Raw genomic sequence first — 27218 nt, 5'->3', positions numbered from 1 at the left:
CGACCGCATCAGCCGAGCCGGCAGTGCCCAAGCCCGCTCAGAGTCCCACTCCCGCCGCCCCAACCGCTGGAGCACCTGTCAAGCCAACTCAGCCCAAAGCCAAGGGCGGGTTCTTCTCGTGCTGTGGGGCGAAGGGGATCGATCCTTAGATCTCATAGCTGGTGATAGTCGGCATATAGATGGACAGATACAAGATGTAAACAGCTATGCGTCTTCGGTATACCGGTGTCTCATGACGTCAGCGAGTCAATTCGAAGCTCGAAGTCGACGCGACCCAAAAGTGCACACCGGCTCTCACTCATCCATCTTCACCTCTATCACAACGTCTGCCCTCGGCCCCGAAGGAGTATGATCCGCCCAGCATGGGCTCTGCAGCAGATAGTGCCTCCTCTGGGTCTGACGTACTTTTTGTGAGCCTTAGATTGAGCGAGAGCCGCGGGATAGGGCTGATAGGCAGCACCGCCTGGAGAGTGTGCACCTTCGACCTAGGCCGTGAGCCTCACTTACCTTTGGCGGACTTGAATAGATACTGACTGGTCTGTAGCTCGCTATATCACCTCGCTCACAGGCCATAGTTATGCGGGTCGTAAGTCGTTTCGAACATTTTATGACCTTCCACGACACCGAGTTGATCATTAGCGTAGATGCCTACTCTGTTTTTGCTACTCTCTCCATCGGGTGCATCTCGATGCTCTACCTTCGACTATACTTCCTCCCTCGAGACCAGTCACGACCGCCCTTCAATCCACCCGCAGCTATACAGGCCAATGAGGTGATGTACGAATGTCTCTCTCCCGCCGAGGCTGCGGCGGTACGTCTCGCCCAGCGCAATTCCGCATCCGAACCCGCAACGGAGGTCACTCCGATGGTACCTGGTACTTCAGGGGAGGCGTTCTCAGCCCCGCTTGTCAATAGATGCTATCGCGATCAATGTGCTGGCCGGTGGAAACCCCCTCGGACGAGGCACTGCTCCCTCTGTAGAACATGCCGGAGCGGATTCGACCACCACTGTGCCATATTCGCCAACTGCCTTACTGCGCCACATATCCCCTCGTTCCTCTCGCTCCTCCTCTGTACACCGCCGACTGTCGGGCTCCTCATCTCGCCCATGATGTTGCCCTTGCTTCGGCGGACGAGGAAGGCATGGGCCATCGCATGCGTGGACGAGGGAATCCGGGTGAGGTGGTGGAATTGGAAGCCTAGCTGGGTGATTGCGGCCGGGCCGATGGGACGATGGGCAGGCGGACTGATACTGGGTTGGAAAGCCCTGGATAGGGTAGACGGTGGAGGGGCATATGGAGAGGTCAGGCTGAAGATTGGGGTGTTGGTATTCTTGGGCCTCCTCCTCTCCGCGGTTTGCCTGGTATGTCCTCTTCTTTCCAGGCAGACGCTTCCATTGACCATCAGGCGCTAGCATACGCGACGATCCAAGTCATCCTAGACGGCCACCTCACCGTCGACCGTGAACGCGCCCGGACTCATTCTCGCGCTCGAGCTTCGGTCCTCGCTCTACAGCAACAAGGACGTCCCGTCCCGTCTGGTCTCATGGAACAGATGGAGCGCTATGCGGAGCGGCGATGGTTCTTCGTCCCTGTCACACATGGTCCCAGTGACGGAGTGATCGTACCGACGTTACCTATAGACCGGGCCTACGATCTGGGCAGGAAAAGGAACTGGGCGCTCATTATGGGGAAGGGGTGGGGCTGGGTTTTGCCCTGGAATGCGGTGAGGCGGGGAATGGACATGCGGGCGGTGTGTCAGTGGCCGATCGCGGGGGGCACAGAGATATGGCTGCGTTTAAACGCAGAGAGGACAATCATAATCTCCGCCGCAGAATGGGCTTCAGAGAGTGAATGACATCTTCCGGGGTCTATGCATAGTTGATTCTACAAGTTGTCGAAGAATGATAGATCCTGCGCAGATAGTCCGCCTTTCCCTCCAGGCGCGCTATTTCCAGCAGGCCCACCAGTCCCTGGTTGAGCCGATCCTAGCCCAGAAGGCGTGGAGCTCCGTGGTGGCGTACTTGCCATCCCCGACATCCCCATACCCATCGCCATATCCATACCCATAAAGCCCTGCGGTGCCCTAGTGACATTTGCGGGACTCATCAGCCCCTGGGCTCCACCTTGTCCCTGCACGCTGGATCCGCTGACAGGCGAGTCCAGCGTCTCCTCTCCACCCAGAATGTCCACTCTGCCCGACCTAGAGCCTGGCCGCGGAGGCGGTGGCGGACTGAGGAACGGGAATCCCGCGCCAAATGACATGTTACTGCCACCTTGGCCCGATGGCGGTGGAGGTGGGAGGTTCGGGACGTCCGGCGAGGGCGGAGCAGGCCACCTCTTCCCCCGCGTTGCAGAAGCGTCATTGACAAGATTGAGGGTAGGCGTGTGATCCAGGCTCTGACGGGGTTTATGCGTCTGGATGGAGGGTGTGGAGAGGGATGATAGACGTGGGAAAGGTGCCGGCGAGAGGTGTGAGGAAGGTTGCGCAGGGGTGAAGAGGAACGGGATGCGCTGGGATGGGACAGCCACGGTACTGGGCGCAGGGGCAGTAGGAATGGGGGCGGGCGGGGTCGATTCGAATGCTGAGAAGTCACCGAAATCGTCGAATGTGCCCGAAGAGGTGAAGCTAGGCGTGGCGTTTTGAGGGTCTCCAAAGTCGTCAAAGTCGGAGGATGAGGAGGTGTGTTGCGGGATGGTGGGGCGGGTGGGTGCTGCCGGTGCAGGAGAGGGCGAAAGGAAAGATGCTGGATTTGGCTGCGGTGTAGGTGTCCTGAAAGTAGAACTGGACTTCGGAGGCGCAGGTGTGGGTCCTAAGAAGTCATCCCATCCGATGGGATCCCTGCTACTTCCTCCTGCCGCTATGGCACCCTCCGCTTGCCCTCCTGAATCCCCATCATCATCATACAGCCCCGACAACAAGTCCATGTCATTCCTCTTCTTCTGCACTCCTCGCCCAGCTCCACCCCCGCTGTTCTGGCGTGAATATACAGGCGCCGAGAATGCCGGCGGAGGAGCCAGGGGGGCAGGTAGCGGGGTCGGTCTGGACGCAATCATATTCTCCAGATTGGCCATCTCGTGCGTTCTTGGAACGTGCTGATCCAGCAGATCAGGGGGAGCGAGGGAGGGGACCTGATTGAGGAATGAAAAGTCGTCCTCGCCTAGTTCCAGGTCTTTGGCGTTATCTTCCGACTCGGGTAGAGGGCCGGAGGAGGGGTTCCGCCGCAGTCGGCCAAAGAAGCGTGAGACCGCCGAAGGAGCTGGCGCCGGTGCGAGCGCAGGTGCAGCCACGGGGGGTGCGGGATGTGCAGTAGCTGTCGGAAAGGCTGTAGTGGAGGACAGTGGGGAGGTAACGACGGAGACAGGGTTTGGACCTGTCACGTCCACCGGTGCTTCGAAGAGCGATGTCCGCCTCGACCCGCTTGGCGATTGCCCAAATGACGACCGAGCAGGAGTCATACCCGCCGACTGCTCACTCGCCGACTTGCGCAGGTCCGCCGAGCTCGGTCCAGCTGACAAACCTGCACTCATCCCTGCAGATCCTGGCGCTGCCTTCTCCAGCACCCCACCGCCGGATGTCGTCAACTGCCTCTCGGGCTGCGGTCTTCTGCCCCAGAACGCCCACCGACTCTTGCCCTCCTGCTCTGCTGGCGCAGCCTCGACGGCTACCGCCTCTGGCTCACCTAGTCTGGAGCGGCTGAGCCAGGCTGTATTTTGAGCTTGTTCGTCTTGTGTCTCGGTGCGCCGGGGCCGTTTCGTGCTGTTGATGAGCAGCGAGGTGGATGGTGCGGGGTTTGGCCGCGATAGGGAGGTGAGGTATGTGGTGTGGGTAGTCATCGAGGATAAGATTGGTGGGTAGGTATTGATGTCCGATGGGATGGACCCGAGGGATCGGAGGGTGTCGTCTCTGCTTGTCAGCGCTGCGATTGGATGTTCAAGCAGTCGCAAATCTGAGGCCTACCTGTCACTTTCCAGCTTCCTCATAGCCGTGCTGATACTCTCAATCTCTTCCTCACTCGGCATCGGCAGCTTGTGCAGTCCAATGACCGCATCGGCGACCTCCTTCCAGCCCGTCTTTAGTCTTTCCAGCTTATCGTGCGGCTGCGAGATCAGCTGAAGTCCCACACTTACCCATGAATGTACTCACCACCAGACTCTCCTGCATCTGGATCTTTCGCTGCGCCGCCTCCCAGTCCTGCTCCATTGCCCTCGGTTCCTGCACCTCGACGGAAGCAGGACGAGCGTATCCCCAACCCTCTCCGCTTTCCTCTTCCTCCCCATCAACCCTCTCCTCTGCCCTCAGCTCGGCGTGAGCATCGCCTCCCCATCCAGTCTCCACCTTTCCGCCCCAAGGATCCCCCAGACCGCTAGAGAACCCGCCAAAGTCGCCCTCGCCAAACGAGGGCGATTTAGGCATCTCGAACTTGGGCAAGTCTGATACGGACGTGTTCCGCGGTAAAGCAGCCGCAAAGGCCGCTTCTGGATCTTCCTCATCCGCGATGATGTTGGAGATGATGGGCGTCATCGACCGAGCTGGGGAGTGGTATGACAGAGGAGATCGAGGGGAGGAAAAGGACGGTAAGGCGGAAAAGGGTTTGGGCGGAGTGTGATGAGGCGAGCTGTGTGATGGGGCTGCCTCGAAAGACAGTCGAGGAGGAGGAGAGGTAGGCATGTCGAGGACTGTGCCTCCCCAGCTTGGCATGTCGTCTGCCTGTCCCAGAGCGGACGCGTTTGGTAAAGGGGAGGGAGATTCCGGTGGTCTGGGCACAGATGCCTTTGCACCTCCCCAGCCCGACTCTTGTCCCCATCCCGGGGTCTCTGGAGGCGCTTCCGACCTCTCCGGCGAACCTTGCGCAAAGCTAGGTCTGGACAAAGCGGTCGCGGCCGTAACTGCAGCCGGGGCACCCCATGGGTCCGACACGTCGAACGATCCCGGCTGTTCTGGCGGGGGCGTCATCCCCGTCCTTTTCGGTGGGGACGACGATGAAGGCTTGGCTGGAGTAGACCATGATGGAGCGGCCCATGGATCGTCCATATCGCTCCTTAGGTCGAGTGAATCTGAGCTGAGGGTGATCAAGGTGAAGTTGAGTGTCGTGTAAGGTATTTGGCTGTGAATCTGTGATCCGCAAAAGGCTTCCGTCGGAAGGACGTTTACGTTATTTCGGTGTCCAGGCACGGGGCAGCTGTCATGTCAACAGATGCAGGCGACCAACTTGAAACCATCATCCACCCATCATTGATCTATTATCGGGGTAAAGATGACGCAAGAGCGTGAGGCACCACCATTTTCCACACCGAATTCCGCTCGGATCAGGCATACTCCTGGATCCAGCTCGAAGACCCCACAACTCGCACAAGGGTCACCATCAAAGAGATCAACCCCCATCAAGCCCGAAAGCCCACCCTCGCGTACGCCAGGTAGCGCTCGGGCCGGGCCCGTCGACACGCCAGAGCAGAGCCGGCGAGCGCTCGCGATAGCCGCGTCTGAGGCATCACGTCGGCTGGCTCCAGCTCTCTTTCCACCGCGGTCGGAAAGTGCCCAGAGCACGACAGGGGAAAGGGAAGAAGGCGGGAAGAGTCTGAGAGCGAGGAAGGCGGTGAATTACAAGGAGATACCGCCGGAGCCATTTCCTCCTGCAGACAGGCTGCACTTGGTTCCTCGGGCGGAAAGTGAGTTTGACTACAGACACTAATAGACTATAACGAGCTGACTCTAGCAGAGACACCCGGTGCAGAAGCGAAGAAGAAAGCCCGACCCGCTGCTACAGCTACCTCCACAGACCTCACCTCTTTGACTGCCGATGACGCGCCTCCAAAGCGTCGGAGCGGGCCTAAGAGTACTTCGACCGACCCCAAGGTACTGGCGGCCAATAAGGTCAAGCGAGAGCGGTATGCTGCAGAAAAAGCAGCGAAAGCAGCAGCGGCGGCCGCATCCGGGACGGATACAGCGGAGCAGATGGCAGAAGGGAGTGCCAGTCGGGCGGGAAGCAGCTCTGGGGGAGGTGGCGGTGAAGGTCGTCCAGAGCTGGCTCAGGCGGGATCAAGCGAGACAAGCGCTGCGAAGGGACCAAAGTCGGCCCCGGCCCCTCGCCCTCGGCCGACAAAATCCAAATCTGCTGCATCGGCGGCCACGAGCCGGTCTGTCCCTCCCAGCGATGGACCGGCGGATACGACATCCCAGCTGCCGGTACCCGGCTCGGAGATGCAAGGGTCCCCCTCCTCCTTCGCCACGGCACGTACCAGCGCGACCATCCCCGCACCCAGCGACCCCAAGGGGAAGCGCAAAGCATCCGACTCTGCCTCAGCCGCACCCGCGGACGGAGAAGAGGCATCCCGGGCCTTTAAGCGGATGCGCTCCAACGGGCTTGCGTCCCCTGCTCTCGGACTGGAAAGCTCCATCCCATCCCTACCCGTTCTCACCCCTTCCTCTACCGCTGTGAGCCTCCCTCCACCGGTCCCGCCCTCTCCTCTCCCACGGCGTCAACCACCCGGCAGACAAGGCAGCTCTGCTCTCCCTGGCCGGACTGTGTCGCAGCAGCTCGAGGTATACTCTGCCTCGGCGCTGGGATACCAACCTCGGCATCCGCTCAGAAGCACCAGCGGAACGTCCGAGCCGAGCGCGACAACGGCGCCTGGCACTTCTCTGCATGTACACTCGGCCGGCGACGAGGGCAGATACAAGCCCATTCCCAATCCCATGACCCTCGCATTTGCCCGCGCGTCCCTCCTCGACCCCTCGTCGGCCGATCACCTCCCGCTGGACATGCAGCACTATAAACTCCTCGAGGACATGTTCACGTCAGACCAAGCGCGCTTCGCGGGCACGCATCAACTCGTGCAAGACTGGGCGGCGGAGTTTCTCCGGATCGTCGCTACGCGGCAACATGTGGCGAGCGGGGAAGAGGCGATGGCTCTCCGGATCATCGAGCTCGAGGCCGGAGATGCGGACAGGGAGGAACGGAAGGCTTTTACGACGCATCAGGCGAAGCAAGTGTCTGAGCTGTCTGAGCGGGTGAAGGCGATGGAGGCGAGGGCGGCCAAGCAACAAGCGGAGGAGAAGCAGAGGAGGGATGCGGAAGCCAGGAGAGGAACGGAATTGGCGGACCTGCGGAAAGAAGTGGAGAAGGCGCATAAGGATAGGGATGAGGTGCGGGATGCGGCCAAAGAGGTTGTGACGAGATTGGAGGAGAAGCAGGCAGAGTTGGAAGAAGCGAGGGAGATGTCAAGAGAGTATCTCAAGACGAGAGATGATGAGATTGATAAGAAAGAGGAGGTGGCTAGGGAGAGAGATGCGCTGAGAGCGAGGGTACAGGAGTTGGAGGGGACGGGGGCGAGGAAGCGGTAGACCGAGTTGCTGTGCATTCTTGGGCGTGGAGGAGACAGAATGGGGCAGTGTACATAGGGACATAGCTCTTATGATCTAGTATCTTGTATTGCATATATGCTCCTGCTCTTAGCTTGGTCAAGCGGCCATAGGTGGCAGGTCTCCAGCTAAGAGCGCACATCTGACGAGGACGACGCACGGACGAGGCATCTGCACCCACGAACTCCTGTGACCCTTGGGATGTGTGGTTGAGTCATTGACCTCTTGCACCTCAATCCCAGGCGGAAACATCTACTCCGACCACTCCCTTCAGGTCAGAAGTGGGAGGACCAGAGACCAGCCTATATTCCTCCCGAGAGATGCTCTCGCCAATGTCGAAATCCGCCCTAAAACTCCCCTCCCTCTCCTCCCCCTCCGAACCCCCCGTCTCGCCCCACACCCGCCAATCATCCCTCAATATCGCCCGCTCCCCACTCATCTCCCCCTCTACTTCACACTCATCCATAATGCCGCCCTCCGGACCCATCCTGTCCCCCGGTATAACAGGCACCCACTCGCGCAAGGGCTCCTACGTCCCGTCGAGCGGGATGGACCGGACATCCGAGGAGCTTCCCGGAATGCGGAAGGCGTACGCCTATGGATCGAGGGAAGAAGGTTTGGATGACAGTGTGGGAGATGGAGAAGCAGGGGAATTGATGAGAGATCCAGAGGCGTTCGATATGTTGCTGGATATGGATGGGAATGGGCAGGTCGAGAGACGGGGCGGCGCCAGTGAGGTGCGATATGAGGGACCCTTCCAGCCTCCGGTGGGGAAAGAGATGGTCGTGATTATTGCGAGTTTGGTCGGGGTGCTGGTATTGGCGGTAGCGGCGGGGTTTACGACGGTGTATGACTGGGTGCTGTAGTCAGTACGACGGTGGAACTGGAGGGTACGTCACGCATAGCTCATACGTGTATACTGTATGTATGGCATCGCTAATAATTCAGATTCAACACTTCCAAGATACACTACAGCTATAGCTACAATCTGGACTGGCCCTCCTGCTCGACATCCAAGTCCGCCCCTCGGATACGCCGATCCGTCGCCCGGGCATACAGCTTGGCTTCAATCTTGTCCTTGACGAATTTACCCGTCCGCGCGATTTTCAGCTGGAAGATGCCTTTATGCTGGGGTGTCAGCGGACTGAAGCGAGGTGTGGCGCTAGTCAGGGGCGGAAAGAGCAGAGATCATGATAGGGAGCATGGAGACTTAGACTGGGATAGCATACGATAGAGAGGACTCGACTCACGCGTTTATGCAGAGCCTTCTGGTGCGCTCGACTTTTACTCATGAATCCCTCATCGCTATCCTCATCGCCCACACTTCTCGCACTCATAGCACTCGCCCCAGCGACACTCCTCCCGCTCGGTGTCCTCTTGACCCTTCTCTCAGCTCCCTCATCCTCACCATCACTATCCGTCTCCTCCCCACTACTCCCCTCATCCTCTTCATCTATCCTCGCCGTATCTCGTCCCACACCCAGCTCTTTCCGGACATCCCTATCCGCCTCCCACGCTTCGTACACCTTATTGAACCGCATATCCTTCTTTGCCAACTTCCTGTGCGCCCTACTTACCCCTGGCCTCAGCGCCAGACCGAGCGAAACAAAGCCCAGAATGGGCACCTCTCTCGTTGGCGCCCTGACGAGCGGGACCCCATCCTTGTTGGCTTGGACCTCGGCGTACGCCTGTCCCGCTACGATCGCGTCCTTGACGGACGACGTCGCGAAGATGGGTACTGTCCGCATAAGGTCCGTATTGTCCTCCACCTCGTTCAAGCGGACACTGGCGAGCCCGACAACGCGCTTCTTGCGCATGACGCCATGCCGGGTGATGAATGACACGAGGACCGAGCAGGAATGGCGATACTCCACCGCCAAGCGGATGGGGCGGGTGATATCCCACTCCATCTCGCCATCTTCTGCTGCTGCGCCATCAATACCAGGCGAGGGTGGACCGGCAGATCCGGGTCCGAAACCAGGCGAGCGGGGAGAGGAGGTTGACGGGCGCGAAGGGGAAAGGGCGAGCGAGTTCCGATTACTGGTGGGCGTATCCGACGTATCTGACCCCAAGACGAACTTGTCTGCCTCCGTCTCGAGCAGGACCGAGATGCCCTTCTTGTCCGCTAGGTGCGACAGGTCCGTTGCGGCCAACGACTTGATCTCGAGGGTGGCAATCTCGAATGCGGAGACCCGGGGTGGTAGGTGGATGTCGATAGGTTTCCAGAGCAGGGAGATGCGGATTCGGCCCCACCCTAGTCCGCCCACGAGGGGGTACCACCTGCTCATCAGCTTCCTTCCCCTCCCCTCCGGTGGTTGCTCTATAGGTATACTCACCTGGTGAACTGGCTGCGCTCCTTGAAAGCCTCCTCCAGCCTCAACGTGACGATACCTAGAATAGGATCATGCTCCCGATCTCTCTCGTCCCTTACCACGAACACCAATTTCGCCGACCGCCAATCACGCAAGAACCGCTCGCTCACTGCATTAAAGTACGGGAGGGGCGTGACTTGTTTCGTTCGGGTACGGAAGACCATCCGGTCGTTGAGATGTACTTCGACGTACGAGGATGGCGGATCGGGGTTTTCGGCGGCAGTACGATCGGTGAGGTCCGCGAGAGCCGGTCGGCCCCCTGCAGCCGACTTTCGCGCCGAGGAAGAGGCCGAGTACGTCCCGTCTATACTTTCCACCTCCAGATCTGGTTAATGAGCTTCGTCATTTTTGTGTACCATATGTGAGAAGCTGAACTCACCGACACATTGATGTATATGGAACTGTAGCACCCCACTCCGATACCCCTCCGCCGGCTTATCCATGACCTCCATCTCATCCTTCTCCCTCTCGCCCAAAAACCACTTGGCCGTCTCTTTATTCCGCTCAGACCGCTCGCCGACCCATTCAGGCTTCTCTCCCACAACTCGCTCCACCCAGTCAAACCACCAGGGCGCCGCCTCATCGCAGTCTCCTTTTCTTTTGCCTAGCTTTCGATGCTCTTCGACGCGCCGCCGAGCCTCTTCTGGCGGGAGATGCCAGAGCGGCGCGAAGCGGACCGACCAGGTCAGGGAGCCAGAGACGCGCATACCGGGCTTGTCGGACTTGAGGGCGTCATTGCGACGGATGGGGTCGGAATGGGGCGAGGAAGAAGCGATATCGAGAAGGTCGGCGAGCTCGACCTCTACGATACCGACGGCATCATCGGCAGAGAAGCGGTCGGCGTCGCAAATGCGCAAACGGAGGCTCTCGCCTGACTCGACCTCGTCGGATGTGACCAGCACTGGAAGGTCAGGATGACATCATTACTCGTCGATACGCGAGCCGTTCAGCTCACCGAATGCAGGCTCTTCCCATGTTGGGTTCTGATTATCGATGATTGTCCGCGTGCTGAACACTGACCATCAGTATTCTGCGTATAACAAGTATACAGGCAAAAGCTTACTTGGCTTGTGGTACTTGGCAAACCCGACGGCGACATACGGATCGCACGTGCCCATTGTGTCCACCTTTGGCAACCCCTCCGCCGAGTGGATGATGATATGCAGGACCCCAATACTGGTCGTCCTGAATGCTGCTTCTCGACCGAGAAGTAGCCGATCCACGTCGAGCGTGTAGGACTCCGGCCGTACAAACGTGCGAGCGACATCCGCTATGGACGCTTGTACTGCATGGTCAGGTTCGCCGCCCCTCCAAGAATTTGAACAGACTCACCATAAGGCTTCATCCCCGGCAGACTCATCGCGTTAAACGTCGACCTTGTAAGCGGTTTCGCCGAGATATCGAACTCCGGCAATCTCGGGAAGCTGATCGTCGCCGTGCTCGCAAAGGGCGGAGTAGCGGATAGTAGGATCCGAACATTGATCGTCCCCTTGATCGCCAGCATATCGATATAGACTGGCAATTCCGTCCTCCCGAGGCCCTTGACGCCGATCCCAAAGTAGCCCAGGACGTGCAGACCATACCCCTTTCGGTGCTTGGTCGATTCGGGCCGAGCGTACGAGAAGCCGATTTGGAAGTTGACGTATTGGCCTGCTTCTTGCGGATCTTCCTCCTCGTCCGCGTCGATGTCATCGTCATGGTGCAAGGGAGATATGAGAGTGGGGGAGTCCGGACTATCGCCGGTGGGGTGGTCCTTGAACGTCCTCTTGACACGCCGCAGGACTCGATCCCGCCGCCTCCGCTTATCCGCCTCGTGCCGACCATCCCCTACATCCACTGCGCTCGTCAGACTGCTTCCAGATGCGCTCCTCGATCTCCCCATCCCTTCTGAAGGCCCAGCCGCAACCCCGTCGCTCTTCCCTCTCCTACTGCCCTTCAACATGTCCCCCAAATGCCGCCCGCTCACGCTCTTTCGGTGTGCTTTGACTTCCGGTGTACCGGCTGCAGTCTTGGAAGATGGGCCAGGCTTCGAGACGGATGCGAACCACTCCTCGTCGCTCATGGCTCGAAGAGAAGTGAGAAGGAGGGGCTGGCTGCCTAGTGCGGGAGCCTCGAGCCGGACTGAGGTGACGATAGGGGGAATCTGCTGGATAAGGGCATCTTCGAGGAGGTCGATAAAGGGAGTGAGGACGTCGGTGGAGATGAGCGGAAAGAGAGCGTAGAGAAGGTGATTTCTATTAGGTGTCAGGGGCGTTTCATGCAACGCTGAAGTCACTCACACCCATCCCACAGCATGCTTCATATCCGCCCTATCTTTCCCCAATACCCGCACATCCTCCTCATTCTCCACTTTCACTGTCGCAGCCTGAACCGTCGCCCCTGCCCCACCCACGCCCAGCAGGATCAGCCAGAGCGGCACTATCCTGAAGTAGGCCAGAATGACCACACCGACCGTGACCGCGATCCAGGTTGTCACGGGTGGCAGACTCTCGGGGATCGCCAGGGGGACCACGAGCGGAGAGTCGGCGGCTTTTGTAGGTCGGCGAGGGAGAGGCGGGGGTACGGAAGAAGCTGCGGGTGGTGGGGAAGAGGGGATTGTAAGATATGGGGGAGCGGTATGGGGAGGTTCGGGCAGCTCCTCCCGAATAGGCGGACCGGGCAGAGTGGCCGTAGCTGGTGGTTCGGGCACTGTATAGTCGATCTCTCGCGCTACCGTGACGGAAGCAGCTGTGACAGTGGTGGACGGAGGTGTCACCGGCGAAAGGATCTGTGGTGTCGCCGGGGTGATCTCCACCGATATTGGCCGTGGGGCGATGTGCGGTGCTGCCTTCGTCTCGGTCTGGAGTGGCAGCGCGGCTTGAAAAGCCAACGGTGGAGCGAGAGGCGAAGAGGCGATCTGCCTAGGCCCTCGAGGTGGGAGTGGAGGTGGTGTAGACATCGCCGAGTCCGAGTCCTCACCGTCGGATGGTAAGGTGCTGGAGATTGGCTCTTGTGGCTGCTGCAGTGCCGACGGCTTGCGTGGGGGCAGAGCTGGAGGGAGAACTTCGTTTGTCGACATTGTTGAGGATACAGGTAGATATGGAGGTCTGAACAAGAGGGGATGCCATAGGCGGAGCTGAGCAGCCAAGGAGACTAGCAGGGTGAAAGGAAGGTCGCCAAGAACCGAACAGCTCTGCTGAGGACAGCAGTCTTCCCTCCACTATCCCCTTTCTGTAAGGTTTTCCGAGGACGAGGTACTACCCGGATCCGATGTGAGGTGTAGTGGAGAGACTGAGAGGCGAGTATAGCAGACGGTAGATGTGCGCTAGACTTGGGCGCTGCACCGCTCACTGCAGCTGCGGCGGGCGGCCTTAATTTCAGGCACCGAAACGGATGACGCAATCGCCTATTCTGAAACCAGGTCCGTGTGTCACATTCCTCGTGTGTTCGGGCTGAGGTTGGGGCTTAGCCCTCGGACATCAACGTCGGAGTGTGTACAGCTACAGTCCATGCCATCGAGCGAGTCCTACTATACACTCTCGTCTATCATCTACATCATCACAGTAACGCCCACCCGCCAAGCATTACTGCTAATGTCACTACCACCGCCATTCCGCCACCCATGCCGGGTCCCGCCTCTACACCCCAAATCACCTTACTTCCATAACTCTCGCTCCCATTCCCAGTCCCATTCGTCCCATTCTTCACTCCGCCGGGCACCGTCATATTCCCGCCTCCCGCACCACTTCCTGAGGGCTTCGGAGCGGCCGATGCGCCCGAGACGCCGCTGACCGAGCCGGACGCGCTAGGGTTGGTGATGAGGTTGGTACCCGAGACGTTCACTGGCTGGACACCCGTCAATGCGCCGTTGGAGGGCGCTCCAGACGGCGCGACGGCCGAGGACGACGACGCAGTAGGACCAGCGCCACCTGGACCGCCAATTACGGTAGGTGTCCAGGTAGTGAAGCAGCACTGACCATTACTGGTGGTCGTCGTTTCGTCCCTCTTCAGTATCAAGCCGGCTCCGCCACCTCCGCCACCTCCGCCACCTCCACCACCACTTGAGCCGCTCGATGATGAGGAGGGCGGAGCGGAGATGGACGAGGGCTTGTCAACCTCGACAGCTGCGAGAGCCCCGCTACCGAGCTGCGTCATACCCTGCTGGATGGTCCCGCCCGCCGAAGCCGAGCTCGAAGGACACGGTATACAGGTGGGAAACCCGACCCAGCTAGTGGACGGCGATGCAGCCGGAGGAACGCTGGAAGCCGAACCTTGAGGCTGGGGTGGTGAGTGGTCCCCATCGTGACCGCCATTACTGGGAATGGAGCCGGTCTTGCAGTCTTTCCATTCGGGCGCCTTGTCGCCTTGTTGAGCCGGGGGGAGACCGTCATCCGATGTACATGATTGGAAAGTCCCGCTTGCTCCGACACCTTCTGACAGGAGGACGTAGCAGCCCTTGTCGGCGAAGTTGGTAGGACAGTATCTGGACATCAGGGCTGACTCCCATATCGTCGGCCCACCACCAAAGCAGACTGTACGCGAGGAGGAACAGGTCACGGGGACGGGCACTCACGCTTTGTCGCCAAAGCAAGCCCGGAAGCAGAACGTATCAGGCGATATCATAGTCTGTATCATCAGCTTGCCTCACAGCATAGGTATTGCTCGTCATGGTCTCATGGGAAAAAGGGAAGATTACGCACCACCCAGCTAGATGCCTCCTTCTTGTCCGCCCCGCCAAACACCTTCGCCCCATCCGGGTGATGTTCGGCCGAGTCAAATTGACCGCCCCAGTCCCCTGGCTTGACGTTGATCTTTGTGAGGTCACCCCTAGACTGATCAGCTCTGGGCCACCAAACAAAGCTGGCAGGGACTAAGCTCACATGCCCGAGACTTGAACCCAATTCTGCGCCTTCATATACGTCACCCCCGTCACCGCACCGTGTGGTATCACCCTCGTCCCGTGTCCTGCCTATGTAATATCAGCGTCGTGTCACCTAATATGATCAGAAGCGGGACTGACATTGCTGCACCAGCTGACCACGTCGTCGTCGCTCTGCCACAATGGGCTACCTGGCGACTTTGGGGCGTAAAGGCAAAAGTCCTCATGGCTGGCTATGAAGACTTCTCGACTATTGGAGTTCTGTGCCTACTGGTCAGATATTACTCCATAAAAAGTCTGGGAATGAACGCACGTCATCTCGCCTTGATGGTGCTCCAGTGGCAGGGATATACTGCGCACTAGCCGGTTGCAGCTGTGACAACAAGGGCAGTATGGCAATGAGGATTGAAAGAGATGTTGTCCAAGCATGTGATCTGAACATCGTGGAGGACTGAATCTGACAGCCTTGGCTGGACGTGTTGGTCAGCCTGTGAGTTACGGTCTCGCAGAGTGTCAGCGTAGGAAGTAGCCGTGTAGTCCGTCGCTATAGCTATCGTTGACAGTGGGGAGCGCAACAAAGCCCCCTCTGATGCATGTCTCGTCCGTTCCCTCGCCACTTTAGGGAGATCGACGAGAAAGGATATGATTGTCGCGAGTAAGGGGTTTCGAGGGGAAGATAAAGGAGCAAAAGGTCAGTGCTTTAGGGGCTGCGTTGGATCATGAGGAGCGCCCGAGCTCACTCGTTCGCCTAAATCTGGAGGACGACAGGAAGCTGGATCAGCAGCCATACACGTTGCTCCTGCCTCATTTTGAGGCGGCTGGCTGGCTTGAGGACATGCAGGGCGAGAAGGGAGGAGGTACGATTACAAGAAGAACAGAGGCCTCTGTCTGACGGTTGTCAGGCTAATCGATCGGCCGCAGTAGTCGGATAACGATTAGCGGGATCAAATAAACGCGTTTCTTTTGAGGAATGTGGAGCTGAGCGCTGCACCTACGCATCTGAGCTCTGAGCGATGTACTCATTGCCTTCCAGCCCTCGCATCTTTTAGACCAGCATGAGGCCATTCGCAACGCTTGCGCTGACGCTGGCACTCGTCCGCGATGTACTGGCGGGAGGTGACGATGCCTCGGCGGACAGCTTCTCGCACATGATCGAGAAGGTGCGTCTCGCCTCATGTGCCCCGGACCGCTCGGTTGGTGCGGCGACGAGGCTGACAGCCAGGTCAACAATCTGAGGACCCATTCGCTAGCTCCTCCTTATGTGGATAGTGATCTTCAGAACCGATGGTAAGCTGAGTGTGGTGTCGAGCACGACCGGGAGCGAGCTGACAGGCTAGGTGGGACTTTGGCGCAGACACCATCATAGTACGCCTATCCCTGGGTCGACATGGCGCCTGACCGATATGGTCTAGCATAAGATCAGACTGACTCTGTAGAATACCAACAAACACGTCCGACTGGTACAGGACAAACCCTCTCAAAATGGCTACCTCTGGTCCCGAATGCCTTTGTCGGTCATGAACTGGCAGATCGAGTTCGAGTTCAAGGTGGATGGGTCCGCTCACAACATATACGGGGATGGCTTTGCTTTATGGATATCGAAGGACAGAGCGAAAGTGGGCCCGGTATTTGGAAGCGTCGGTAGGTCTCCCTGGCGTCTTACAGCTCGTGAGAATGAGGCATTCGATCGAATCAGGAGCTAATGAGCAGACTATTTCACTGGACTGGGCATCTTCTTTGACACGTGCGTCATCCACTAGTCCTATCTTTCGCGATGGAAAGAGTGCCAGCTCATCAGATAGCTACGCAAATTCACGACATTCGTATTCTTGGCCCCGGATATCAGCTATGATGGGGGATGGGAAAACCAAGTATGACCACGACAACGATAATGCAGACAACGAGATCGGTGGATGCTCGGTTTGTCTTCCACATTTGTACCGTCCGGCAGGGTCTTGCAGATGCTGACAGATCAGGAACACTTCAGAAGACGAGACTTCCCGACTAAGGCTCGTTTGACTTACCTGAAGTCTAGCTTGCTGCAGGTCAGTGCGTGTGCAGCAAGTGAGTGGATTAGGCTGACCTCAACAGCTGCAGGTCATGACCCGGCATCACGACGAGTGGTCTACATGTTTCGAGATTGAGGCGAAATTGCCGGACCAGCCGTATATCGGCTTCACAGCCGCCACTGGGGACGTCTCAGATGATCACGAGTACGTCGCACCTTTTCCTACATTCAACGCGGCGATTGCTGAATTTGTAGTATCATCACCGTCACTACCAACTCCATCACGCTCACTCCCGAACACCGCCCCCACTCCAGCAACTCCGCCAGCGGCCAAAAAGTCGGCGGTGCAGTCCAGGCGCCAATGGCCGTTCCGACGGATGCTGCGGGTAAGAAGGTCAAGCGGAAGACGAAGTCTGGGAGTGGAGGAGCGGCAAATGCCTTCTTGTTTGTGTTGAAGGTGAGTAATGGCTCTTGAGTGCGGGGAAGGGAAAGAGGATGTGTGCTGAATTGATAGATGATCGGGGTATTGGCGTTTATCGCTTTTGCTTGGGCTGCACTGGTGAGTCCACTGCAAATGACCGGAAGGATAACGAGCTGAGATCCTCAGCGCACATATAACGCGCAGCAGAAGTCGAAGCGGACTTGGTAGTGATCTCTCCCGAAGCACTATGTGCCTGTTAATCAAAAAATTTCTCACTGTCGGTGAAACTCACAGCTGCTAACGAGCTTTTGTTCTGCTCACGATTTCACGTTCTCGTGTGGTTGAGTAACAAGCAAGTAAGCGTACTGGAGCACTGACGAACCCACTGAGCCAGATACGCGGGAAGAGACGTTACTGAAAGGGGAGAAGGTGTAGGTGGGAGGGGAGAGGGACATGGGATCTCACCGGGCAGGTGTGCAGTACAGCAGTAACATCCCCCTGCAGCGTTCGTCATGGTCGTACGCCTCTAGATGCGGTCATCGGTCATCGTGTTACGCCAGAATGTTTGCATGTGCACAGTCGTTCCTCACTTCTGACCCGATATTAAGCCCGAGAAGTACCTTGCCGCCTTTAAGCACCCAAAAACGCCCGACGGTCTCACAAAATGACGATATTCTCACAAACCCGGAAGGAGCCATCACAACCCCGCTGCCAGTGCCCGGTCAGATCGTGGTAGAGGAGCTATATTCTGAAACCAGTGGATACCAATGCTGGGATGACCTGCTCCGCGCGACCGCGGTCAGTCGCGTAGACCCCGCTGTAGATCGTTTCGCGGTTGAACGGGTCAAGAAGTGACCCTCCGCCTGGTTCCTCTGCGTCTAGGCTGGCCTTGAGAGGAGGAGTCAGGTGCTCGCGCAGTGATGCTAGGTCTGTCCGGATCACCTTGTCTTTGGCGGCGGCAATCATGCTGAAGTGTTCCGCATCATCTGACCGAACAATCAAGGGCTCATCGAAATTCGGCGTAGGCACGGGAGCTCGAGTGAGGGTCAGGAGGTAGTTTAGGCCAGCCTGGTGATGCTGATGCTGCGCAGTGCCGCCTGTAGGAGTCAAGGTAATGACTGGGAAGATGTTGTAGCTCTGGATCGGATGGTTCCTCTTTGTCTTGATTGACACATACCTCCCGAACCCCAGATAAGCCGTGGCCTGGGAAGGAAAGGCCCAGAGCACCGGCTCTTCGCAATGCGGATCATATTCGTCATCAATGGGCTTGGGTTCGTCGATGGCTCTCCATGCACCAGATGCACCCGAACTCCGGCTAACCTCAGCCCACCGCAAAGAGACGCTTTGGAGTGTATCGACGAAGCTAGCAAGAGGGTATTCAAGGCCCGGCTCAAAGCTCGTGCTCATTCGGCCAATCATGTCGGCGTCAGGGTGATCTCCCGGAAAGAGGCTGTTGATGGGTATGTTGATTTGCGTGTCGAGTGACTTTCTGACCTCTGGCGAGAGTCTCACCCCGTCAGAGCCGGCCCTGATCTTCGACCGGATCTCATTCCTCTCTGGGGCATAACGGGGCGGTATTCGAAGGCATGTTTGAGCGCGAAGCTGGGACTTGGACCGCTCCGATTGCAGCTGGTACGCTTGCGTGGTACTCAGGTAAAGTATGAGCGGCTCTGTGCCCGTTGCGGCGTCTGTGACTGTAGCAGTCGACCCGTACTCTGTGTTCTGGAGTGTTGTGGCTGAAAAGATCGACGCCGAGTCATCATTCTCAGTTGATATTTGTGGAGTGTAGGAAGACATATTCGCGCGGATTCTCAAGGTGTGAGTGGGTGAGGGAGACAGTGATCACGGTGAGCGAGTAAGTTATGTAGCAAGATGGTATGCTCGGAGGGCCCAAGTGCTGTTGCAATAGTTGAGGCAAAAAGCAAGGAGTTTCGGCTGGTACGGGCTGTAAGCTGTAGGTATGTGATATGTACGGACGGAGGGGATAGCCCACTCTGCACCGCTCTATATAGGCAGACAGGAGAGGCTCGGACACCTGTCCTCCTTTCTCCCCCTGTATGACGTGCGAGCACGATCGCATTCTAGCTATAAAATCCTTTGTCCCTTATCATCTACCGAAAAAGAACAGCGCACGTGCTTTAGTGATCCTACTTAGGCTGAGAACATTCTAGTGTCGGTCAGTCGCAAGCGCATGACCACCCGGAACGATTGAGGGATCTGTAAGTAGTATGTGTAAGAACCATTGCTATAATAGCTCAGCGCTCAGCCTCCAAGCCCGTAGTAAGTCGCATACCATCTACCTAGACCCAGAACCCCCAAACCACAACCCTCTGAGACCCCTCACAAACTGTGATAGTCATCAGCCCTCCCCACTAGTGCCGCCATGTCGACGTAATCTCATTCGCCAGCTTCTCCAGCTCCTCCGTCATCCTCGTAGTCTCCTCCTCGTCCATCATCCCCCCTTGCGCGTCCCCATGCAACATCGCCCCTTCCCCCTCACCTCCTCCTCCCTGATGCGCCCCGCCCGCATGCCCATGTCCATCACTATTGTCAAGAAGCAGCCTGGCAGTAGCCGTAGCCGCAACAGCGGCACGGAGCATATCGGCGTGGGAAGGCTCGATATGCGGGACAGGAAGCGAGGATGTGGGTGTACTGAGGCTGGGATCGATCATTGCCATATCAGAGCCGAGGAGGTCCGACGAGGTGCCAGCAGGGAGATGACCGACTTGGGATGCGGTGTCGACGGGACCGATGGAAGCCGAGGGACCGCCGAGGTGATGTAAGGAGTCGTCGAGATCCGCAAAGTTGAACTCTTCCGCGAGGTACAGTTGTTGATCCGTTCCCGCCTCCACGCCGCTTTGACCCTCATGTGCCGCCTCGGCGTCGGACATGAGATCACCCAAGACCACCTCCTCCCCTCCCGCCTCCTCTGCCTGAGCAGCCTTGCCCTTCCCCTTCGCCCGCTTAGGCCTCGATGCCTTCGCTCCTCCCGCCTTGCCATTTCCCGGTCCCTCCTCGGCCGCAAGCCCGTCCCCATCCTCGTCATCCTGCTGGACCTTCCTCTTCCTCCCCTTCTTCGTCGCCACCTTCTCCGCACCCTCGACTAATGGCGTCGACGCCCCGCTCCCACTCCCGCCCGCTTCCGCCTTCTTGCGCCGCAATGGCGGCCCGACCTTCCGATATCGGTTGTACAGGTCCGGGTACTTGATGTTTAGTCCGTAAGCCATGATCGGCGGGAGATCCTCGTCTTCGTCCGCGACCGGTTCGCCGGCTGCGAGTGCCTCGGCCCGTCGGATCCGCTCTGCCTTGACGTCCTCCTTGACGTTGAGGAGAGCGAGGATATCATGAGGTTCCTTGCCTTTGTTGAATTGAGTGACGAGCCAGTCGTTGACGGGTTGGGGAAGGCGATAGGTCTCAGCTTCGTTATCCGCGAATGGGTCTGTAGTATAAGCTTGGAGTCCTCCGTGAAAGTGAAGAGCTCGGAGCTCACCGTGCCCATTGTGCTTCCACCAGAACGCGACCTTGATCTCCCCATCTTCCATCTCGTTCATCACGACCCGGCTCATACAGCCACATTTGACCGATACCTTCGTGTTCATCCGCTGACGCTCTTGAGGCAAGTCGCTGTTGTGCTGGGACTCGTACCTGATGATCAGCTCGTCTCGGGCCAGGTATGACTGGAGGCCGAAGACCTACTTTCCAGCGTGATGGCATGTATAGGTGATCTTGTGCACCACAGCGGAAGTCCGACTTCGATTCCGTTTCTTCAGCGGGGGTTCTCGAGCTGCTTCTTCCGGGGTCATCGCTATCCTGATCAGCCGTAGTCCTCCAGGAAACTTGGATATGACCTCACCCGCTAGCTTCCGCTCATGCGCTCTATCCCTCGCCTTGGCACGCTCATCCGCCCTCTTTTCCGGATTAGTGATCCTCCGCTGGACATAATGACACCAGCTACTTTCGGCCGCCATCCACACGTCAAACTCCGCCTTCGTCGGGAACACGTGCTCCTCCGGATAAGGCGTATTGTCGTCTCTTTGAGGCCGCACCAGGGGGTAATGTAGATTCGGCTGGGGCGGCAGGGTGGAGGGTCCCGCTACTGGCTTGGCAGCCTCGTCCAGCTGCTCCGCGTCCCCTTCCGGCTCGGGATCCAGTAGCGACGGGTCAATGACGCTGTCCGAGTTGAGAGCAGCCTCGGCAACAGCCTCAGCTACAACTGCCTCTGCTGCCTGCGCCTCGGCTTCAGCTTCGGCCGCAGCGGCCGCGTGAGCCTGGGCAGCGTTCCGGATGGACGCATTGATGATTTCCGCGGTAGCCGCGTCGATATCTTCTTGTGCGAGTGCTGGGTCTAGGAAGGCTTGATGATTGTGGGCTGCTACTGCGCTTGCGAGGGTCGAGTGGTCCATGTTGGTGGAGGTTGATAGGGGGGAGGAAGAAGTAAGGGAGGGAGAAGAGAGAAGGATAGCCAGCTAAAAGGGGGGGATGTTTCCATTACATACGACGTCCGCGACTTCCGCTTCAAGTAATTTCCAGACAGCACGGAGTGTGGCCTATCTCCGAGGTTTAACCGAGATCACCAGTAGGCGAGTGGCGAGGGCCCGATTAGAAAAGTCCAAGACCACTTCTGCAGACTTCTCCATGAACATTTAAACCTATACTCTAAGTCGAAAGAAGAGCCCAGTATGGCGTTCTCGGGCGCTCTGGTGAGAGTCTGATGACTATCTGGCCTGCGCGCGAGAAAGAATCCAGCTGATAGGGCAGACGATCACTGATTTGGACGATTTCTTGACTCCCTCTCAGGCGTGTATCATCCCTGTACGCAATGGTAAGGCTCAGTCGGACATGACAGATGGCTCGGTATGTCGTTCTCAGCTACAGCGGAGGCTTCAGATGGCTCTTACCGCATCGCAAGTCTGAGCTTAGCTCATTCCCGCAGACCGAGATCCATATTGACAGCGATAACAACTACTATGAGGTATCGACCTATTCTACGGCCGTAGCTGGGCCGTCAAACCCCAAAGCAGCTCTAGAGAAGAAGGCCCTGGAAAGGGCAGAGATTAACCTGAATGACTGTCTAGCGTGCAGGTGAGCTTTCTGGTGCGCTTCACTCGTGCAGGAGGTCGTCGCGAAGCAGAGCTGACAAATCAAGCGGTTGTATCACCTCCACCGAGTCCCTCCTCATCACCCTTCAGTCCCATCTAGAAGTACTCACGTACATCAACTCTATCTCGTCTCCCTCCATCGACGAAGCTACCCCACCCGAGACTCGCCGGCCATTTCTCTCTATATCCCCTCAAACGCTCGCCTCGCTCTCAGCATACCACTCCGCCCTTACCTCTCGTCCCCCACTCCCTCTCGGTCTCCTTCTCCGCCGTATTCGGCACTTCCTTTCCGCAAAAGAGCGCGGAAGTTGGACAGTCGGCGATACGACATTCGCGCGGCACCTCTCACTCCGAGAAAGCGTACAGGAATTCGAGGAGCGTCGGGCGTACGCCAAGGGGAAATGGGTGGATCGGACAGGTGGCCAAGGGGGATATACGCCCGGCCCGTTCCCTGTTTTGGCGAGCGCATGTCCGGGATGGGTGTGCTATGCCGAGAAGGCGCAGGGGGATTTGTTGCCCCTGATGAGCTCGGTGAGGAGTAGTCAGGGCGTCGCGGGTGCGTTGGTCAAGCAGTACTGGGGTGAAAAGGCGGGACTGAAGTGAGTCATCTCGCTGGCTGGACACGCTCGTGTCGGCCTCTAGCTGACGTGTAGACCGAACGAGATCTATCACGTCACTGCCATGCCGTGCTACGATAAGAAGCTCGAGGCGTCCCGCTCAGACTTCTACTCTGAAGCACACACCACGCGGGATGTCGACTGCGTCCTCACCACAGGGGAGCTCGACCTGCTTCTCCAGGACCTCGGTTTCAATCCATACGCCCCTACGCCACTCGATCATTTCTCACCTTCCTCCTCGGCATCAGCCACAGCACCATGGCCAGACCTTCTCACTCCCGCTGGAACATCCTCTGGCTCATACCTCCACACCCTCCTCGCACACATTTCCGCCTCCCATCCACGACCTTCCGCGCTCCATACCCGAAAATTACGCGATTCGGCCGACAACGAAGAATACATCCTGTACGACCCAGACACCAACGAAGTCTTGTTCAAGGGAGCGAAGGTGTATGGATTCCGGAATTTGCAGAATCTGGTACGGCGAGTCGGGAAGGAGACTGGTTTAGGAAGAGGAAAGGGCGCAGGAAAGCTCGGTGCGGCTGTCGCCGCCCGGCGAAAGAAGGCTCGGGCGGGAGCCGAGAGCTCGGCGTCTACGCCAGGGACCGGAGCGACCACTCCTGCCAGCGGGACCGGAGCGGACGGCGTCGAGGTGGGCGCGGAGCTGGAGAGGCTAAAGAGATGGGAAGAGAAGAAAATGGACTATGTGGAGGTGATGGCGTGCCCGTCCGGATGTGTCAACGGCGGAGGTCAAATGAAGCCTGTCACCCCGGCGGCGGCGGCTGTGGCTGCTGCGGTGGCCAAGGAGGGGATTGAGCTGGTCGTTGTCGGGAACAAGGGAATGGAGGTGGATGAAGAGGGATACCCCCGACCCATGCCCGATCCGGGCACAGATACTGCCAAGCCCAAGCTGGGGAAAGAGGGCGGGGAGGATGGCGAAGAGGGATGGAGGTGGTCTACGAAGGAATGGGTGCAGAGGGTGGAGGAGCTGTATTGGGTCGGCGAGGGAGGGTTGTTGACGCCTCCGGGATCGCCGGGATTGACGGGTGGCGTGGAGAAGGCGAGAGAGGGGGAGGCGGAGGTGAAGGCAGATGAACTGGCGGAGAGGATATGTCGGGATGTGGAGGACACCTTGGGTCCGCAGGGGAGGTGGGAGTTCCTTCGGACACGCTTCAGGAAGGTTGAGGGGGACGTCCTAGGTGGGGAAGGTGGAGTGACCCTTGAGGCTGTCACGTGGTAGTACCCCATCTGTAGCTGCTGGATCTACGGGATGATGTACATGTAGCAATTCGTCCTGTCCAAGCTGTGCCACATGGAGCGCTGTACCAAGCACGATGCGGTGGATGCCACACTCAGACGGCGGGCGCCACTCTCGCTTCCAACACCTCATTCCTCGTTTTGCCACCCGCCCAGGTGGGTTCGTCTGCTACCGAAGTCTCGTTTGATTCCGTTACAACCTTGTTGTATCCTCCTTCTTCTGTCTCTATTATTCGACTCCACCCCACCCCACTCAACCCGCTACCAACGGGCCCCTCAGAGCAAATCTCGACCATGCCTCCCGCCCGCGCCGCAATATGGGACCACTTCCACAACATCCGGGAGGACATCCAATTGCCCGAGCTCGGCATCGCGCTCAAAGCAAAGAAGAACGCGTCGTATGATAATGCGTGGTGCAGGGCTTGCGTGGACAAGATGTTGGAGATGCCGGAGTATGGGCTGTGGATGCCTGGTGGGGGAGGGTATGAGGAGGGGGCAATAGAGACCATGAGGCAGTATCGAGGTGAGTACATTGTCAGAGCAGAGCATTAGGTCGTGCGGATGGGGAAGACGAGCAGAGGGGAAGGAAAGAGGCTGATGCGATTAGTCTTCGCAGCTACAGAAGCGATCAGGGGGCAGCCCAAGAACATGGAGCGCCATATCCGGCGATGTCAGTATACGACTGTCGTCCTTCCTCCATTACCGCCCCCGGTGTCCAACAGCAAGAAGAAGGCAGCATCGGCAGTCCCCCCCGAGCCTGTCGATCCGGCCTTATCAATTGCACGCGCAGGTCTGGCCGGTCCATCCACGTCAACCCTCACCTCCCTCCCCACCCTCGATTCCTCAGTACCAGCTCCGGCTCCAGGCACGTCCACATCCACGCCCACAACGCTGCCCATACTACCTGCCGCGACGTCCATACCTCCCGGTGCACCCGCCACTCCCTCCCACACCCAACAACGACCAACCTCTGGCTCCGGATCCGGCCCCACACCCCGTCTGACGAGAGAACGCCAGGCGGAGCTCGATGCGGATATCTATAATCTGTTTTTGAGCCTCGGGGTGCCGTTTGACGCGAGGACGTGTCTCGTCTTTGGGCAGTTTGTGGGGAGGTGGATACCGGGGACGAGCTGGGGGGAGGATCAGCAATAGGACATGAGGTGGAGGCTGTGAGGTCGATAACCAAGATGGCCAAGACCGCGAACATCTGGTACGTCGCGGTTCTCGTTTTTGCATCCTCCTCCTTGCTGGTTGCTACTACATCAACTGACGCTGAACAGAAGGGCTCAGCTGTGGTCTGATTGGGTCGGAAACTACAGTACTCTGACGGCACTCCTTTCCGATAACTGTCCCAGCCAAACGGTCTCCACTTCCTAGATGTGGCTCTCACTCGGTAGCCGGGCTGCAGCAGCACAGGGGCAGATAGCTATCTTATGTTTGGTATCAATCGTACGCGCACAATGCTGCGCTAGTCAAGGCTGATATTTCCCCATTCATTACTCATCAGTATTCTTTGACCGGCATTGATCTGACAGTATGTTCTGACTTATACTCTGGTGATCAGCTCGAAGTTGCCGCCGCTCCAGCTCGATAGGTGCATAGCCGCAGGCGAGTGCTTAGACCAGGATATGGCGAGTTCTGCTCACAATGTACTCGAAACCTCAGCCCCGCGAAGCCATCAGATGATCAGCGGCTGGGCACATCGATTTTGGTCATACCATATCAGGAGGTGCTGTGCTCGTGGCACGCGACACATCACTTCGCCCGTACACCACCCATTTGTGTCTCAAAACATCGCTTTAGGGGTGACTGTGGACTTACTTTACCTCATATCATTGCCTACGAAGAGTAACGAGTCCTATCGGATGGAATTCTCTTTGCAAGGGCCAAACAAGGCGCCGACTGAGGAAACCGAGGCCGGGTGTGCCCCTGACGGCTTGGCCTGCTGTAGACGCTGGAAGTGATCTCTATAACCACAATGGTCCGCCGCGCGGTTCTGGTGTCCATGAAGCCAGTCATCCAAGATAATGCACCCGAAGCTAGCTCTATACATATCATCAGCAACGAAATAGCAACTCCCCTACAGCCGACTACCGCGGACCTCACACTCCCGCCAAGTCGGAAACCCATGGAAGATCGGCTAATGCTGCTTGAAACCACGTCATGTCCACTAAGTCAACACCGGAAGGGTCGTCTTCGGCTGCCTGCTCGATGATCCAGTCGAAATGGCGCCGCACATATCGAGATTGTCCGTCAAGTCCTGATGCTCATCGTCGGACAGCCCCCGGATCGACTTCACGCTGTCCCGCTCAAGATACCACGGCAGCACCTTCCGCGGTCTGTCGCCTGGGCGACTAGTTGGAACTCTAGAGTCCGGTAGACCCCAGGGCCAAAGTTTGCCCGTTGTCCGACACGCCTCGATGCCAGCCTTCGACACTGCGTAGCACGCAGAGCCTGACTCCCTAGTCGCCGCCCTCTGTCTCAACGTCTTCGCGACTTTCTCTCCATCGGGGTAGCTCTGTGATATCTTCCCACGACGCTCGATATGATCTGCCTCCTCCTGCCCATGACTTGCGAGGTACGTATCTTGCCATGACTTATGAAAGTCCAAGTCCTGCGCACGCCAGGTCGCAATCGCCACAGCCTCCTCCGTCCTGTAACGCCACATTGCATCATGGCGTCGCCTGTGATTGTCGTGCGCATCCTGTATGATAGGGTGATCAGACTTGTAGACTGCCCTCAGGCGGTCCATGAGCTCATTCCTGTCATACGGAAACCTGCCGAGCTTCGCAATCGCCGCGCTGTCAGCAGAGGTTTGAGCGAGCTCGGTGATGTAGGATACTTGTTCCGGAGCCGTGCGCTTCAGCACCTCACGACTGATCGCCAGCAACCGCTCTGTGGGCTTTTTGACCATGTCTGACCGTGCGAAGACACTTGCGAGTTTGGCATTGCTGAGATCGGAGGCCGCCAGAGTTCGGTAATGCTCGGGGGCGGTAGAGGTGGTGGGCGTGGACATGTTTCACTGAATGGAAGTCAAGAGGATTTGAACAATGACCGATCAACAGGTGATCACTGACCTGATCTCGAAAGAGGTTGGGCGATTTGCGGATTGTAGAGCAGTATTGATTCGCGGCGAGACGAGGAAATACGTTTTCTAGAGGGAAGTATACTTGTAACGCGAGCGATCGCCGCGTTCCGATCAACGAATGTATGTATACCAGGGC

General features: G+C 58.0%; 11 protein-coding genes across 11 annotated transcripts; 6 read left to right on the top strand and 5 right to left on the bottom strand.

Moving 5' to 3' along the window:
* Positions 1 to 362: 362 nt before the first annotated feature.
* On the top strand, positions 363 to 1857 carry MKK02DRAFT_38604 (uncharacterized protein; the record flags this gene model as incomplete). Its single annotated transcript, XM_053090183.1, has 4 exons — positions 363 to 410; positions 458 to 492; positions 640 to 1363; positions 1408 to 1857. The coding sequence occupies 4 exons, from the start codon at positions 363 to 365 to the stop codon at positions 1855 to 1857; spliced, it is 1257 nt and encodes a 418-aa protein (XP_052943709.1).
* Positions 1858 to 1886: 29 nt separating this feature from the next.
* Positions 1887 to 5034, bottom strand: MKK02DRAFT_38603 (uncharacterized protein; the record flags this gene model as incomplete). Its single annotated transcript, XM_053090182.1, has 3 exons — positions 1887 to 3906; positions 3961 to 4100; positions 4147 to 5034. 3 exons carry the CDS (start codon positions 5032 to 5034, stop codon positions 1887 to 1889), a joined length of 3048 nt encoding a protein of 1015 aa, XP_052943708.1.
* Positions 5035 to 5257: 223 nt separating this feature from the next.
* MKK02DRAFT_38602 (uncharacterized protein) lies at positions 5258 to 7344 on the top strand (the record flags this gene model as incomplete). Its single annotated transcript, XM_053090181.1, has 2 exons — positions 5258 to 5669; positions 5720 to 7344. 2 exons carry the CDS (start codon positions 5258 to 5260, stop codon positions 7342 to 7344), a joined length of 2037 nt encoding a protein of 678 aa, XP_052943707.1.
* Positions 7345 to 7694: 350 nt separating this feature from the next.
* Positions 7695 to 8228, top strand: MKK02DRAFT_38601 (uncharacterized protein; the record flags this gene model as incomplete). Its single annotated transcript, XM_053090180.1, has 1 exon — positions 7695 to 8228. The coding sequence occupies one exon, from the start codon at positions 7695 to 7697 to the stop codon at positions 8226 to 8228; it is 534 nt and encodes a 177-aa protein (XP_052943706.1).
* A 115-nt stretch (positions 8229 to 8343) lies between these two features.
* Positions 8344 to 12792, bottom strand: MKK02DRAFT_38600 (uncharacterized protein; the record flags this gene model as incomplete). The annotated part of the gene is made up of 8 exons (XM_053090179.1): positions 8344 to 8490; positions 8613 to 9642; positions 9699 to 10059; positions 10114 to 10635; positions 10690 to 10749; positions 10798 to 11019; positions 11067 to 11968; positions 12014 to 12792. 8 exons carry the CDS (start codon positions 12790 to 12792, stop codon positions 8344 to 8346), a joined length of 4023 nt encoding a protein of 1340 aa, XP_052943705.1.
* Positions 12793 to 13271: 479 nt separating this feature from the next.
* Positions 13272 to 14735, bottom strand: MKK02DRAFT_38599 (uncharacterized protein; the record flags this gene model as incomplete). Its single annotated transcript, XM_053090178.1, has 5 exons — positions 13272 to 14196; positions 14287 to 14339; positions 14414 to 14540; positions 14594 to 14682; positions 14730 to 14735. 5 exons carry the CDS (start codon positions 14733 to 14735, stop codon positions 13272 to 13274), a joined length of 1200 nt encoding a protein of 399 aa, XP_052943704.1.
* A 912-nt stretch (positions 14736 to 15647) lies between these two features.
* MKK02DRAFT_38598 (lectin) lies at positions 15648 to 17249 on the top strand (the record flags this gene model as incomplete). The annotated part of the gene is made up of 11 exons (XM_053090177.1): positions 15648 to 15752; positions 15815 to 15879; positions 15930 to 15957; positions 16029 to 16233; positions 16303 to 16336; positions 16395 to 16512; positions 16569 to 16637; positions 16684 to 16805; positions 16856 to 17057; positions 17115 to 17159; positions 17208 to 17249. 11 exons carry the CDS (start codon positions 15648 to 15650, stop codon positions 17247 to 17249), a joined length of 1035 nt encoding a protein of 344 aa, XP_052943703.1.
* A 513-nt stretch (positions 17250 to 17762) lies between these two features.
* On the bottom strand, positions 17763 to 18818 carry MKK02DRAFT_38597 (uncharacterized protein; the record flags this gene model as incomplete). The annotated part of the gene is made up of 1 exon (XM_053090176.1): positions 17763 to 18818. The coding sequence occupies one exon, from the start codon at positions 18816 to 18818 to the stop codon at positions 17763 to 17765; it is 1056 nt and encodes a 351-aa protein (XP_052943702.1).
* Positions 18819 to 19393: 575 nt separating this feature from the next.
* MKK02DRAFT_38596 (uncharacterized protein) lies at positions 19394 to 21424 on the bottom strand (the record flags this gene model as incomplete). The annotated part of the gene is made up of 3 exons (XM_053090175.1): positions 19394 to 20460; positions 20512 to 20666; positions 20718 to 21424. The coding sequence occupies 3 exons, from the start codon at positions 21422 to 21424 to the stop codon at positions 19394 to 19396; spliced, it is 1929 nt and encodes a 642-aa protein (XP_052943701.1).
* A 276-nt stretch (positions 21425 to 21700) lies between these two features.
* On the top strand, positions 21701 to 23977 carry MKK02DRAFT_17754 (putative iron hydrogenase; the record flags this gene model as incomplete). The annotated part of the gene is made up of 6 exons (XM_053085836.1): positions 21701 to 21721; positions 21780 to 21875; positions 21955 to 22103; positions 22168 to 22719; positions 22774 to 23521; positions 23576 to 23977. The coding sequence occupies 6 exons, from the start codon at positions 21701 to 21703 to the stop codon at positions 23975 to 23977; spliced, it is 1968 nt and encodes a 655-aa protein (XP_052943700.1).
* Positions 23978 to 24288: 311 nt separating this feature from the next.
* MKK02DRAFT_38594 (uncharacterized protein) lies at positions 24289 to 25146 on the top strand (the record flags this gene model as incomplete). Its single annotated transcript, XM_053090174.1, has 2 exons — positions 24289 to 24517; positions 24602 to 25146. The coding sequence occupies 2 exons, from the start codon at positions 24289 to 24291 to the stop codon at positions 25144 to 25146; spliced, it is 774 nt and encodes a 257-aa protein (XP_052943699.1).
* Positions 25147 to 27218: the final 2072 nt, after the last annotated feature.

This window comes from Dioszegia hungarica (assembly GCF_025882075.1).
Source record: "Dioszegia hungarica strain PDD-24b-2 chromosome Unknown MKK02contig_16, whole genome shotgun sequence".
NCBI classification, from domain to species: Eukaryota; Fungi; Basidiomycota; class Tremellomycetes; order Tremellales; family Bulleribasidiaceae; genus Dioszegia; species Dioszegia hungarica.
Note: the sequence above shows the minus strand (reverse complement) of the source record. Positions and strands in the feature narration are given on the sequence as shown.